The sequence below is a fragment of the Chinchilla lanigera genome, unplaced genomic scaffold (assembly GCF_000276665.1).
Source record: "Chinchilla lanigera isolate Chin_1 unplaced genomic scaffold, ChiLan1.0 scaffold00010, whole genome shotgun sequence".
Lineage (NCBI taxonomy): Eukaryota > Metazoa > Chordata > Mammalia > Rodentia > Chinchillidae > Chinchilla > Chinchilla lanigera.
In genome coordinates, this window is record NW_004955411.1 from 866,373 (window position 1) to 881,850 (window position 15,478).

Consider the following 15,478-nt stretch of genomic DNA (forward strand, 5'->3'; position numbering starts at 1 on the left):
TTTTAACCAGTCGATTGCTGTGTTCGGTAAATTTGAAAAAATTGTCTTTCATGTTTCCTGTTATATTATTTTATAAAAATGAATGAAAAAATGTGCAATACTTGGTCATCCTGTACTGAAGTAATTTGGCTTGGAGGGGATCAGGCCCCAGGCTGTTGCTCTCTGCCTGCTCTTAGTCTCACTGTCAGCTGTGCTCGAGGCCGCTCTGTGCCGAAGGGATTCAAAGGTCGTTAATGGCATCAGTGCAGTGAATTCGCTCAGCTCCTTTTTCCTTATTATCTGCGGCTAAAACAACAGAATGTCAAGGTAAAAATGTCAGAATTTTTTCACTTACGGCTAATTGCTCTAAGAGATAACTGGTTACTCAAAGCAGAAAGAGTAGTACTGTGTGATGGGACGACCTACACAAAACCAAAGCATAGGGAGCCCAGCACAGAGGACGGGACTGAGGTTATAGGAAGTCCCTCCCCTGCCATGTGACTCAGGAGGGGCGAGCAGAGCATGACGCAGATGCACACTGTCACCCAGAAGGCGTCTACTAGCAGTTTAAGGAGGGCAAAATAAGGGGTTGGGGATTTAGCTCAGCGGCACAGCGCCTGCCTGGCAAGTGCAAGGGCCTGAGTTGGATTCCCGGTACTGGAGAAAAAACAGTCAAAAAAAAAAAAAAAAAAGGAGGGCAAAATATTAAATAATAGAAGAAATAAAATGGATAGATAAAAGTGTTTAAGAAAGGAGAAGTTATGAAAAGGGGGAAGTGAAAGACAGACGGAATAAATGGCGAGCAGCTGGCAGAATGGCAGATTTCAGCCCACCTGGCCCCCCGTGTCGCGGTCCTTGCCGATCCACAGGTAAGCACTGCCCGCCGTTCCCCACGGCCCACCGCGCACCTTCTCGCCCCTGGGCGTCTTCCCTCCACACAGCCCAGGACCCCAGGCTCCTTCTTCCCCTGGCTCACCAGCTGCCCAGGCCTCCATGCCACCCGCGCGTGACTGTTGAAGAGGAAGACCTTTCTGAAGGACCTGCAGAGACGGCCTCCAGGACTTCCCTCAGCACCGCTGTCCAAGCCGAGCTCATACTCCACTCAAGGGCAGCGCGGCGATGCCGTCCGGCTGAGGGGCGGGAGGAAACTGTTGGTGAAGCACTGGCCCTCTGTCAGTGCCGAAACAGAGGGTCAAAGGTTAATTTCCACACTTTTTCAACAGTGTATAAAAGTCATTTGGGAATTTCAAACAAAGCCTGTATTTGCAGTTCAGAAGAAAAGACATTCAGACTTTGGCATAGGACTTTGAACTGTGCATTCTTACCTCAGACCTCAGGCAATTCTGAGAAATACCGCATACAGAGAAGGGTGCTGCTGGGCCGGGGCTGGAGGTGTGACATCCCTCAGGTTAACTCTGGTCTCTTGCCACTCGGGTGTTCCGGGACCACCAGCTTTGGTATGACGGAGAAGTTAGAAGAGCACAACGTCAGGCACCAGCTCAGGCTGCAAATCGTACGCTCCTTAGGGCTTCAGGGGCACTGGCCTAATTTCTTACGTCAGCTTATTAGAAACCACAGGTGGATGCGGAGGAAGCAAACGATAGGAGGAGCTTCCAGTCAACAGAAGCAAAACCAGACAATGCTGATAGAAATCCTCTAGAGGATTTAAATTTAGTCCAAGGAGCTAGAGCTTGAGATAGATTAGTGTAATTCTGAGGGTTTTGTCCTGGCATAGGAAGGGAATGACAACGCGTTTATTAATAAGGGACACTTGTCTAGCTAATGATGTATTTATTATACAAGATTGAGCAAAATCTAGAAACATCAGCAGATTGCAACAAACAGAATAGTCTCTTCCGGTATCTTCTTTTTCTCATAATTGTTTTTTCTAAACCATTGAATATTCTTTGGAAATGCGTTTTATAATACTTTCATAATAGTCTGTCATACAGGACTTATTAACTTTCTTTTCTGTTGTTCTTTTCACGTAAGGACTTATTTCTAGTTTTATCAGTAATATTACAAGGAATACCCATCTTTGAACATAAATCCATATCCACATTTCTGGCTATTTGGGGAGCTAGCTTCCTAGAAATGCAATTACCAGGATAGCAAACATTTATTATTATTATTAATTATTATTATTATTATTATTATTTACTTCCTGATAGTTTTGTGGAAACTTTCTAAAGATGACGGACGCTCCATGAGGAAATGACTTCTGATTTCTCAGTGCTCTTTTCGTGATGCTCGTAGGAGCGCGAAGCCTGCTGCCAACTGCGCGTGGGCGCACCTTTGGCTCGGCCTGAGCCCCTGCCCTCCCCGAGCCTCTCTGTGGAAACACTGTTCTCCGCAAACCAGTCCCCGGTGTCGGCAGGCTGGGTCCTCGCACGGGGAGCGCGGGGCTCAGCTCCCGGTCAGTAACAGCAGGCAACTCCGCCCACCGGCTTTGCAGACTTTCCACAGGGAGCGCGAAGAGCCATGCAGCACGTTTGTGAGTGCTGGTTACCGAGTTCTCGGTCCTGCTGGAATCGAGAACTTCTCTCTTTGCAGGCTTTGCTGTGTTCTTACACCTTTCCCTGTGAGCACTGGCGTTTTTATGCAGTGTGCATGTAGCGAATAAATGTGAGAATAGGCACTAGTCTGTCTCCTTCTCAGGCAAGGGTGAGTGGGGCCCTTAGGGAAATCTTTTTCCAAGCGTGAGAGCTGTCACAAAAAAGCTCTGATAAGGACATTAGTGACTTTTCATTCCTGAAGACCGTGTCACCCTCATTCTGTTCCCCGGTTCTGCTGAGCCTTGAACCCACGCCCGTCCGCGGAGCCTGGGCGCTAGGAGCGCGCCTTTTAACTTGGGGGTGGGACATGCCAACTTCAGACCTTTGAGAGCACTGTGTTTTGTTTCTAGGCTTAGATGAAATTACCCTTATTGTGATAATAGCGAAAGACTTCTCAGTGACAGGAAAGATAAAGTCATTTTAGTATCTCGCGCTGGGGTCCAGGACTACAGGACTTCAGGTGTACCGTCACTGACACACACAATGCGCTTCATAAACCCTTCGCGTCAAGGGGAGGAAGAACAGGCAAACATATCGGATGCGTGGAGCTGCACTTTCATGTATTCGGCGCCGTTAGTAAACTTGTGCTTATCTTGAGTTCAAGCAAACTGTTATCTGGTGCTGAGACTTGCTGTGGACACGGGGATTCTGGTGCTACCTCGCCACCTGGTGGTCATTCACTTAAGCGCCGTGCTTCGAGACAAGTCAAAAAACAAACTTTCTGTGATAGGCAACACGGAGAAAACCGCGTGCGCACGCAGACACACACACACACATGCACACACGCACACACACGAGGAAGGCGTCTGAAACCGGGGCTTTGCGCTAGAAAAGGCAAAGGGAAAGGGGCGTCTTCCTGGGAGTAGCCCTCTAATTCCGGCTCTGCGGCCCGTTCACCATTGTCAAGTACGTGTTGCGCTGAGATAATCTCAGAGACGGGTGCGTCTGTGCATATAAAGTTCCTCTCTTTACAACTAGGAATCCTCAGGGGAAACAATGCTTGCCTTCACAGTCTGTCGGGAACTTGCCGACCTGGTGCTAAGAAGCATTTCAGATGGGAAGAGGAGGTGAAGTATGAAAACACAGGAAAATCAGTCTCGTACGAGAATATGACCAGAAATTTCTAAAGCAGCTTGCTTAGAAGGAAGAGGATATTACTGTATTTATTTATACTTTTTCAATTAAATTCCAACGGATACCTAAAAATATAAAACGTACATATTTGTGAGGTAGGTTCCATGTGATGTTTTGACGCCTGTGTAAATTGCATATTGTTTAATCGGGTTAAATGTATTTATCAAACTATTGTTCATTTATGTGAAAACATCCGAAATCCTTTCGCCAGGCTGTACAGAAGGTGCATTATGTGACTGGGATCTGTGGCCAGCCTGCGTTCAATAGCACAGCCCGCGTCTCACCGCCGCGTGCCCGTAGCTTGGTACTCGCGGGTCTCCCTTCCCGTCCTCCCCCTGCTCCTCTCGCTGGCCTTTGACAGTCGTCCTCGTCCGCTCCCTGTGTGAGGTCAGCCTTCTTAGATGCCCCGTAGGAACGAGCGTAGGCAGAACTTGTGTTGAGCGTAGCGGAACCACCTGCAGTTCCCTCCGCGCTGCTCTACGTGACAGGACGTCCCGCTTTCGACGGCTCAGTAGCATCCCCCTGTGTGTGTGCACTAAATCTTTTTTCCTTAATCAGTTGATTTTTTCGGAGATTAGCTCAACTTAGAAACTCAGGTTTTGATTTATTCAAAATCATTCTATTTATTACTATACTACTATAGTCAGAATATTGAAAAACAAACAGAATAAAATAAAATAAATCACCTGTAATTACACTACCCATCAACACCAGTATTGAGAACATCTTGCTGTTTCATCCAAGACCGATTTTCATTTAAAAACGTGTCACGACTATACATACTGTGATAACATTCTTCAACCGATTCTTCTCCTTTATCGACACATCTGTATTGCATTTATCGTTCATCCGACAGAAACATCTTAAGTAGCTTAAATTAGTGCCATTTCGAGACATTTGAATTATTTTCAAATTTACTTTCTTAAATAACATAACTGCAATGAGAATCACCTACAGATGTTCATTTGCTTTTTATTTTTTATCTAATTATATACTTGGAATTTTAAAAATATTCCTAAGAACTATGATGGGAGGAAAATAACTCCCAACCTGCGGTTTGTCAGCTGTGCCGAACTCGTATCTCCCAAATATAGTTTATAGGGCGAAGGAGGGTAAGCATCGGAGCGGTTACCGAGAGAAAGTTCCCGAGACTGGTGTGTGTGCGTGTGCCTGTGTCCTGAGAGGGTTTGCCACGGAGGCTCTTTCTCCAACAGTATTGTATAGAGCAAAGCACAAGGTGGGTGCAGCACGGGTCACGCTGCAGCCAGCAGTAGGACCACAGGAGCAGCACTTGGCTGACGGTGATCCGTGGGGAAGGAGGCTTGCTGCAAGGGGTGTGGCAGGCACCACCGTCAGCTGCTGTCGCTGCTAACACAGAAAGAACAGAGGCGCTGTTTGGAAAGGGCCGGGGGGATGGAGGGTGGGTCCAGATCTGTCACCCACTGTGGCGCCTGACTTACTGGACCACGTGGTGTTAATTCCGATACAATCCCCAGCCACTCTTTCTCCCCTAGGGAGGGCTGCGGGCTCCACCCTGAGGTCTGGCCTTCTTCAGATGCCTCCGGCCAGCTCTGATGTGTTCCCCTCTTCTGCACTGACTCCCTCCTGAGGGCAATCCTTGTCCCATACCTGTTAATTTAAATCCAATTTACCTGTCTATAATTGAACTTTCTTGATAATGAATTTCTGGGACAATAGGTATTGGCAGCTTCAGACAAATTATCAATTGTTCACCATTAAAAATTCCGGCTTGTGTTCTTACTCATGTGTTTCCTAGTTTACCTCAAGTTCCGAAAATATAACAGTACCTTTTTGATGCCTGCTGAGTGTAACATATGAGGAAAAGTGCGTAAGCGATGACCTTTCAGAAACACACATTACCAGTGGAGTCAGCTCAGGTCAGGGGATGCAGCGCTGGCTGCCCCCACCCACAGCTCCCCTGAGCTCATCTGTAGGCCCCGCTGGAGAACGATCATCTGCACTTTTACTTTGATCGGTGTGTGTCTGGTAGGACTACCCAGAGGGAGTCTTAGTGTGTGTTCCCTTTTGAGCCTGACTTCTTTAATGCAGCATTTTGTCCGTGAGATGTGTTTGTTTAGGTTACAGATTGTTTCATATTTTATTGCTCTACGGTACACTTTATTTATTCTTAGGGTGTTTTGCTGGGACACAGTCTCGCTATCTAGCCTAGGCTGGCCTTGAACTCGCAGCAGTCCTCCTGTCTCAGCCCCGAGTCCTGGGACACAGGTGTGTGCCACCATGGCACTCTCCCTTATACGATTTAGTTACCAATATTTTCAAAACTCTTTGCCAGTCAGAAAGCATGAAGCATCACAGCGTTGCACTTCTTTTACAGTCTTTAATGTGAGGTTGAACTTGTTTTCATGGCCTCACTGGTTATTTATTTTGCTCCATTGTGACGCTGGCCATTTACTAGTCCTTTGTGACACTGGTTGCTTTATTGTGAATAAATCTTTCACTTTTGTCCAAACGACTGGTCATACTGGCCTTTAGTTAGAAAATACAGAGTGAGTTTTGTTGCTGCACTGTCGCCCCAAAGCCCAGCTCAGCCCCTGCACGAGGCTGTTCTGACGAGGTAACAGCGCGTTTCCTCCCTGGTGTGCTGTGACTGCCCTTTCGGTCTTCAGCAAGAGCTGACAGGAGGAGCCCTCCGCACAGGGGCCGACGGGCGCCCCTCCCCAGCAGGCCAGTGCCTCCTGCTCTCCACGCATACATTTGGAGCCTTCTTTCAAATGCCATCTTCCTCGAAATGCGGACTTCCTGCTGAGGGGAGGGGGGGTGGCCAGCTTCTGTCTAGTGAAAGGGACTCCTACTCCGCAAGCTGACACCGCTGACACAGATGAGAACTTCTGCCCTGGGATTCCACACCAGGCTGCGAGGCGAATCCCCAGAGGGAGGGTTAAAGAAGCATCCGTGCTGGAACCATATCCAGACTGAGATCCTGATCTAGTTAGTTTGGTGTTCGCATTTTTTAAAAGCCAGGGGCGACTCCAAGGGGTAGCCAGGATTGAGAAGTTGTGAAACTTCTGTTTCTGAGGTGCAGATTTGGTTCCATGAAGTAGATCAGTTTTAGTCTTCAAGTGAAGAAAAGCCTTGTTTGATCTCATGGCCGACTCCACAGATGGGCTGACACCTTGATTTTACCTTTTTCAAGTACCATATGTTCTTACACATTTTGTTTATAGAGTGTAATTCTTTACTCTTGCTATTTTGGTCTGCAGAAAATCTAAATTATCTCACATGTGTACACACTACCTGGTCACTATCAGCACCTGGCTATGACTGAACTCCTCAAATTATTATTTGAAGAAGACAATGGGGAGAGAGCTATGGCGCCCTCCCCACACTGAGTCCAGTGAGGAGAAACGGGGGCGAAATGCAGCCTCTCTTTGAAAACCTTCCTCAGATCCCAGTGAAGACCAGACTGATTGAGCACCCTCCAGACCCTGGTGAACACTGAGTGAAGTTGACATAGCAAAGAAAACTCTAGATCAGTGATTCAAAAGTGCAGCTCCCTTGGCATGCCAAAAGGACAGAAGGGCCAGCTCAAAGAGCTCCTACTAGCTGAGTCTGGGGTAATACGAGCAAGAAGATATATAAAGAAGTACAGGGTTATAACTCAGAGTGCAAAATTAATACCTGCAAATGCCTGTGGGCCCCCAGTAATATGTCGTGTCCCAATAAATGACTAAGTAAATGTGAGAGAACAGCCAAGTCTGTCACACGGAGAACTACACGTGATTGGTGTGGGTGCTATGGCTCCTCGAGTGTGAGCGGCACCGGTGGCTTGGTGCAGACCGCAGGGTAGACGGGGACAAGGAGGGAGCTCCTGAGCACCCCTGTGGACACCACCACTGCCGGGCGGTCAAGGTTAATGCCAAGCTCAGTGCTTACAGCCGGAGTGTACACCCTTGACAGGATGCCCTGGGAACGGTGCTGCACCCCTGGGTCTTCCTGCCGAAGTTCTGTCACCCAGGCTGACCATGGAAAAGAAAGCCAGACGAGCCTGAAGCGAAGGGCACTGCATGAAATCCGCATCCCGAAACTGTCACGGTGCAGAGGAGCCTAGGGAGTCAGGGGTGCTGACCTCAGGTGATGTGCTGATGAGTTCCGGAAGCAGCTGAAGCACACGAGGTTAAAATGCCTTCAGAAGCGCCATTAGGTCTGTCTAAGGAAATGTGACTAAAGGTTAGATGTCCGGAAATCAGCATATGTTCTTTAGTTATGACAGATGTACTACAATAACCTAATATTTGACAGTCTTGCCTTAGCCAGTCTTTAGCCAGGCTTCGAAATTTTCTCCGTGGACTGTATGTGCACTTTCTCCAGAAACCCAACATCAGCAGCCTCTGCTGAGCAGTTTATTTCAGGGAGGAGCACCCACCTCTCTACCTAATTCCCTTCCACATCTAATTATTTCTCTCATCACCCGTTACGCCCCAGGGAATGATTGACCACCCTGGCCGTCTTTAGGAAAAGTCTTGTTAGGCTGGTTTAGTTTAAATCCCCTCATTCCTGGTGATTCCTCTTAGTAATTTTCCATCCACTGACCCCAGCCCTGCTTCTTGGCTAGAATCCCCTGCTTGCTTTTGTTGTACTTGGAGTTAGCCCCGGTCTCTTGCCCTGCAGAACTACACTGTGTCTCTGGAACTCGGCAGTAGCCATGAATAAAGTCTTCTTTACTGTGGTTTAACAAATATCATAGAATTTTTTTTTCTTTAACAGATGGTAAAAGTAGTATATGGGAACTCTCTGTACTGCCTTCACAAATGTTTGAAAAACTTTCTAAAATAGAAAGCTTATCAACAAAAAGAAGTAAACATGTGAGGAAGGACAGGGAAGAAGGAAGGATGGGAGAGAAGGAGGGAGGGAGGGAAGGAAAAGCAGGAAAGAAGAAGGACCAGCAGCAGTTGGGATCTTTGTAAAAATTAGAATTCTGTGACCCCAACCCAGACGCAGTGGGAGTGCAGCGGCAATCTTCGGTACTCTGCCCCAGGAGGCGCTGGTTTTACATGAGGGTGGCCCACTCTTCTTGCAGTCCTGAAAGTGAGGAATTCGTTTAGGTCTTTCCGTAGTTTCTGATGATCAAGCTTTCACCTTTCACAGCAGAAAGACATGCCTCCCTCTCTGCTCATATTGCTGAGATCTGATCTCAAGGTGCCCCAGAAAGTGAGGGAACTGGAGAATATATATGAGCTTGGAGAGAAATAACCTTATTTCAGGATCTACCACCTGCAGAGTGGTATTGTTATCATAAAAAGAAAAACGTTAATTTTGGTGCAGGATTCTTCTAGGTCCAGAGATCCTCGTGGGGGTCTGTCAGTCTGACAGAGAAGACTGGCCCACAAAGAAATGAGCATGGGGGGTGCCGCAGTACCTGGGGGCCGAGCGGGATGTTTGGATAAAAGGTTCAGATTGTGTTTATTTGCACTTTGCCACAGGCTAAGCAGAAATGAAACAATTTACATGCCATAAATGTACAAGCCTTCGGTGTTTGTGTTCATTTTCCAGATGGGGATTAACGTGGTGGACTCTTCCGTGTCGGGATTAGGTGGCTGTCCTTATGCGAAAGGTGCCTCTGGGAATGTAGCCACCGAGGATTTAATATACATGCTTCATGGCCTGGGGGTTGATACAGTAAGTGACTTTACTGTATGTCAGTGCGCACGCATTCCTCGCAGCTTCAAAGTGGACTGCTTCTCAGATTTGGGAAGCAATTTTGAGGTCAAAGTTTTCTTACACATTTGCTAAAATGCACAGTGGGAAAACAATAAATTTTTTTCAGGGGCTTTATAAACTATTGCTACAGCTCAATCACAATAGTGTTACTATTTCACATAGTGTGTTATGAACTCCAGGGTGCTTTTATATATATCTCAGTTTTGCCTTTACACAGGTTGTGAGTTAGACCCTGAGTCTGTGCTATTGTGCTTATAGTTTTGCAGTTTTGTTATTTGCGTGATTGTTTTCCTTGGAGGAAACTGAGATCTTTCTTAATGATCTCTGGTAACAACAAGGGCTTGTGGACGCGAGTCCAGGGCACTTTTCAAGTGGTCAGTGGGAGAGTGCAGCTCAAGACTGCTTAGTGCGTGAGGCATCAGATGGCACTAATCTTGTCCCAGCTAGCACTGAAGGCCAGATGCTATGTGATCACATCCACCTACGACCTGTGAATTCGCCAGTCCGACTTTTCAGGGGGAAATATAAAAGGCAAGAAAACTCTTCACAGATGACTAAGTACCCAAAGTGTTTTCTGAGATATAAAAGCATCACCTGGATTACAAGACGAGCTTTTCCCTGTCTCTGGCTCCTGTCCCTCCTCTTTCTCACTCTGATCAGCACCTGACCTCTCGCTGTTCCATCCTTCTCCTCTCCGCCACTTGTGGTCATGCTTTGCCCTCACTTGGAAGGGTCTTGCACACATGCTTGGGTTCTTCTGGAAAGTGGGTCACCACCATCCTACACGTGCTTTCTTCCAGGGTCTCCCTGTCGTCCCCCAGCCGCGCTGGGAGGGGCCTCCTGGGTGCTTCCTGCTGCCCTTTGTAGCTTTGCCTCTGAACACACGGAAGGCCACATCATGGTCTTCTTTACACGTCCAGCTTCCTGTGCAGCAGAGAGCAATGACCATAGTTTATGCGTACTCAGTGCGTGAGACATAAAGATGCTCCGTAAATATTTATTGAGCTTTCTCTTGGCACCGAATGCCAACAGCTGTTGTCAATAAACACCAAAGGCTATTGCTTTTCTGTGGTTAGGAACAAATGTTGTTTCATTTGCAAAGTAGCTCAATCATTTCTGTCGGAAGGATACAACAAGCTGGAGCAAAAGCGATGCTTTTCTGGAGTGGAGCTCAATGAATGGAGCTCGTTTGACAGCTGGTACTTCACACGTGTCAGGTCGTGTTCTCTAACTGCCTCTGCACACGCAGGTGGGTCTGGCCCTAGACTGCAGCTCAGGAGGAGCGTGGCACTGAGCAGCCGCCATACCCGAGCAGGAATCTAAGCTGTAAGCCCGATTCTCTGCGGAACCCGATGTCCCTTCGAATCCCAGGCCCGATCACTAACCAGGGACCTCGAGTTTGACCTCCGAAGCACTGGGGTGACCGTGCTGCGAGGACACCGGCACGGGCGTGAACCCCTTTCCGGAGTGTTCCTCCTGCACAGGCTGTGGCTTCAGACTTCCCCTGGAATTCGCCCTCCACGCTGCCACTGGAAGCTTTCTCTAAAGTAAAGTATGAGTGGATAAAGAAGATGTGGATAAAGAAGCTTGAGACATTTCTGGCAAGTGGATGCACTTTGAGACCATATGCTTGAGTGAGCGAAGTTGCTCACACCTGCGTAAATATTGCACGCTTTCTCTGGTGTGAGAAACCGAAAGTGTAAATAAGGACCCAATCGGAGAATAGATACCGGGAAATGAGAAGCCGGGGAGAAAGAAATGGAAACAAAACCTGTGTTTAAAATAAAGGGATAGGGGCTGGGAATTTAGCTCAGCGGCAAAGCGCCTGCCTGGCAAGCGCAAGGTCGGGAGTTCGGTTCCCAGTACCGGAGAAAAACAAAAACAAAACAAAAAAAAAAAATAAAATAAAATAAAATAAAGGGATGAGGGGCGAAGGGGAGGGAAGGAGAATGGGACAAAAGCAAGCGAGACCCGTCATGTACAGGCAGATCTCCCGCGGTGAGCGTGGTCACTGTGCATCTAAAACGTACCACGGAAATGGAAAGAAAAACGAAAGAGTGCGTGCGCCGTGCTTCAGGAGGTTGTGCGGCGCACAGTCCAGCCGATCTGTGCGTTCCCAGTACCGGGGCGCGCCCCGTCCTCCTGGCCGACTGCGGGAAGCTCGCTCGCCCTCCGCCGCGCGCCGCGTTCTCGCCCGTGGCCTCGCGCGCCCTCCGGTACTGATGCGGCTCCCACGTCTCGCGCATCGTCCTCCCGCTCCGGGACGCGTCCTCTCCGTCACACTCGACCAGCACGGATCCCTCTTCGCAGCCCTCTGGCACGTTCTGCCTGTTCCTCTTTCGGCGTGGCTTGGTTGCTCCACACTCTGCCTCCCTCCTTACCCAGACGCGTCTCTATCTGCTGCTCTAACTACAAAGCAGAGTTTTCTTTCCGTGTGTCTGTCTTGCCTGTTTGAGCGTAAGCTCCGAAGACAGAAACCCCATTCCATGTGAGGATCTGGAAACCCCAGAAGATCACCACGCATGAGACGCATTTAAGCACCTGATAAATGATTTAAAGTAAGTGAAAGCCAGGCATGGTGGCGCATGCCTGCAATCCCAGCTACTCAGGAGGCAGAGGCAAGAGGGTCCCAAGTCTAAGGCCAGCCTGGCGAGCTTAACAAGACCCTGCCTCAAAATTAGAAAAAGAATAAAAAGGGGAGGGGAGGCTGAGGACGCCGCTCAGCACTCCTTGGAGTCAATCCTCAGTACCTAGAAGAATAAATGAAGTGTCATCTCGTAGTAATAATCTCATAACAATAGCTGTTAATTAAAAACTGGTAATGGCCAAAACCAAATTCTCCTTGGAAATGATATGTTATCAAATTCCATGCATAATTGTTAAAAATGGAATTCTTGGAAAACAACATTAATAATTTAAATCTCCCTATTAACCCTTGCTGGGTGTAATTCATAAATAAAAGATGCATGAAACTAGTCGTTTACCACATTTAAATCACAACAAATTAAGGATGCTAACCTAAATAGCACCTGCCAGATAATCCATGAAATACCATTACTATCACAAAACTAAATTTCTCATCCCACAGTGAACATGGCTACCCCAAAAATAGTTCTATAATAAAAAAGAAATAATAAAAATCATTGAGAAGTGTCATTTAGGAATATTTTCATAATCATTCTTAACAAGCTAAATAAACTACAAAAATAAAGCATTAATTCTAGAAAAAGTGATTAAATATCTCCACTTTCTGAAATGATCATTGTTATAAAAACCCTTATGAACATTTATTCTTGTCTCTTTTAGGAGAAATTCTGACGTCCATGGTGTTAATAACTGCCCTTAGTAGCAAAAGTGGCTGAGTATGTTTAATTTTCAGCCCTGATTGTTTCTAGTTCACACTGAGGGAAGACATAGGAGCTCATGAAATGATGCACGAGGGCACAAATCTGTGGAAAACTCACCTAATACTGTGACAGAAAAAGTGCTAGCATGGACTTTGACGTGACCTACTGTACCCCAAGCCCAGAGATGAGGAGCACGATCTGATGCTGGCCTTCCTACCCAACTTTGTATCTGTCAACCTTGATTTACGTACGCCTCTTTTGATCCTATGTATACTTCCAGGCAGTACAACCTCTCAGGCAAAGACGTCCCAGCTGCGCAATAAACACGACTTCATTCTAACTAGCTTCCAGCCTCCTCCCCCAGCACTGCATCAGTAATAGTGATTCTGGCTATGGAAAAGATTATGCATTCATTTTTCCTGCAATCTGAGGTCCTTATCAAGCCTGATGATTGATATACTAGAAGGATTGTTCTTTTCCTCATTCATTTCTGATCTGTAAACTCCTTCAAACCATTAACAATTAGACTGTGCTTTAGTGATGTTGTGCATTAGTGATGTTTGTAGACTATTTCCTAAATTGACAACTGTCCTCCTGAATTACACTGTTATTCCGGTGTGTCTAGCTTATGTTATTACAGCAGTGAGATTCAATACTTGTTTGAAAAATATGAAATGCTAACTATATGATTGAAAAAACTGGGTTCCAGCCAAATAGATAATGAGCAACACATTTAACAATTCTAAGTCAATAGTAATGCTCATAAAATTAAAAGGCATCTGTTTTTGTCTTATTCCTAATCTCTCATCCCTTCTGCCATACTTGTTTTGACCAGGGTGTGAATCTCTGCAAAGTGATGGAAGCTGGTGACTTTATTTGCAAAGCTGTGAATAAAACTACAAACTCTAAAGTAGCACAAGCATCTTTCAATGCTTGACTTGAATATATTTATGACCTAAAATTGAGATGACCCATATCAGCTACATAGATTCACCTGGAAATCAATGCTAACTTATTCTGAAACATGAATAGACAAGAGTGGAAAAAGAAGACGTTGCTATCAAGATTTCTCCTGGATAGAGGCCAGGGCTATAGCTCATCCGTGCAGTGCCTGCCTGACAAGCCCAAGGTCCTGAGTTCGACTCCCTCCCGGTGCCAAAAAAAAAAAAGATTTCTCCTGGACAGGCTGTGAAGTCAGTGGGAAGCAGTAGCAGCTATTGGGCAAATTGCAAACTGAGATAAATAACAAAACTTGTCGACATTTTTTTGAACTGGAAGTACAAGTCTACTCTTCTGGTCTCCTAGAAATATCCCTTTAATTTAGTATATGTAAAAATTGACATCAGACTTCCGTAAGTATCAGATGTGTGTTGCTGGTTAATCCGGCTAGCTGAGCGGGGCACACAGTGGTGGCAGTTTACGAGCCCTGCACAGTGCACCAAGTGTGTGGCCTTGGCACTCTGCGTCGACTCCGGCTCTCGATTTCCCGTTTGCCAAGTCAGTTAGCTTGTGGACCAAGAGCCAAAGCTCCAGCTGACCCTACACAATTGTTAGCAGTAGAGCTTTTATATTTCAAGTGTGGCTAACATCTGTTAACTATTTCGATGGCTTTATCTCATTCCAAGAGGCTGTGGTCGATGGCAAGACACCATACCCTGGAAACACATTACGACCTCCTATGTTTGCTGCATGCCTCCAGTTTGCCATACTTTATCTTTCATCAGTTACAGACACATGAGATCCAGCGTGCTATCCTCCATTCCTGAGAAATTGCAAGGTATGGTTTTTGTCCAGATGTCTAAACTGTGGTGATGAGAACAGGTTGATATATGGAGCGTAATCTACTTCATAATTTCAGTTCTCTTCCAAATTGCCCAAGAAAATGTTATTCAGCTCCTAAGAACATCAAGATAATTTTCAATTCATGAAATAAGCTGTTTTCTATTGATTTATGGTACAGTACTTCGATCACATCACATCATTTTTGGTAGACTGTTTTAAAGATCATTTTTTAAGATGAAATGGTGGAAATTTTGTCTACTGCACTGGAAAGTGATTCCAGAGATAACAAAAGACTAATACATCAAAGACTGAGAAGAGGTAAAAAGAGGTCTGTGTCAAGAAAAATGTTTCTGTAATTTATGCAAATCATATATGTGGATCTAGAATGTCAGTTCTATTATTTATATAGGCTTCTTGAATAATACTTGGTGATCTTATCTTTGGATAAACTTTAATATAAACTCGAATGCAAAAGTGAATACTGTGAACTTCCTAGGAAATAGTCTTCAAAACCATTAAAATAAAAAGAAATTCAAAACACAAGTACTAAGAGCAACTCAGTTACTTTTTCATTAGTACACATTTGTAGTACATGATGGTTACATTTTGTGGGGTGGTGGTACAAGTACATAACACATCTTGATTCCTTTTTTCATTAAACTAATTTATCTTCATATAGCGTGAGAAAGAGTCGCAAGGGAAACATACTGTTAACTGACAGAATCAGAACTAAATTCCTGTGGAGGAGGCTAATTTAGTGGTTTGTGACATGATTTGGGGGCAAGGGCTTAACAACTGGTCCTTTGGGGTCCTGAGACCAGCCCAGTCTGGGTAGACTTGGGATTGTGGAAAGTACACCTGACTGACACAAAATTGCAGCTGGTATTGGATGTGCCCTCGTCCATCCCCCTGATCTGTGTCTCTCTCGAAGTTCATGCCCTGGCAGATAAGGGCAGTAACAGGGCACCTGAACCCATGGAC

The 15,478-nt window shown here is 46.0% G+C and overlaps 1 protein-coding gene across 4 annotated transcripts in view; it reads left to right on the forward strand.

Moving 5' to 3' along the window:
- Hmgcll1 (3-hydroxymethyl-3-methylglutaryl-CoA lyase-like 1) overlaps positions 1-15,043 on the forward strand; it is a 120,756-nt gene extending 105,713 nt beyond the window's left edge. For all 4 annotated transcript variants that reach the window (XM_013510907.1, XM_013510908.1, XM_013510905.1 and 1 more), the window contains 2 exons: positions 9,201-9,326; positions 13,551-15,043. In XM_013510907.1, the coding sequence (XP_013366361.1) occupies positions 9,201-9,326; positions 13,551-13,652 (228 nt within the window). In that variant the 3' untranslated portion in view covers positions 13,653-15,043. The remainder of the gene's footprint in view (positions 1-9,200; positions 9,327-13,550) is intronic.
- The last annotated feature ends 435 nt before the right edge of the window (positions 15,044-15,478 follow it).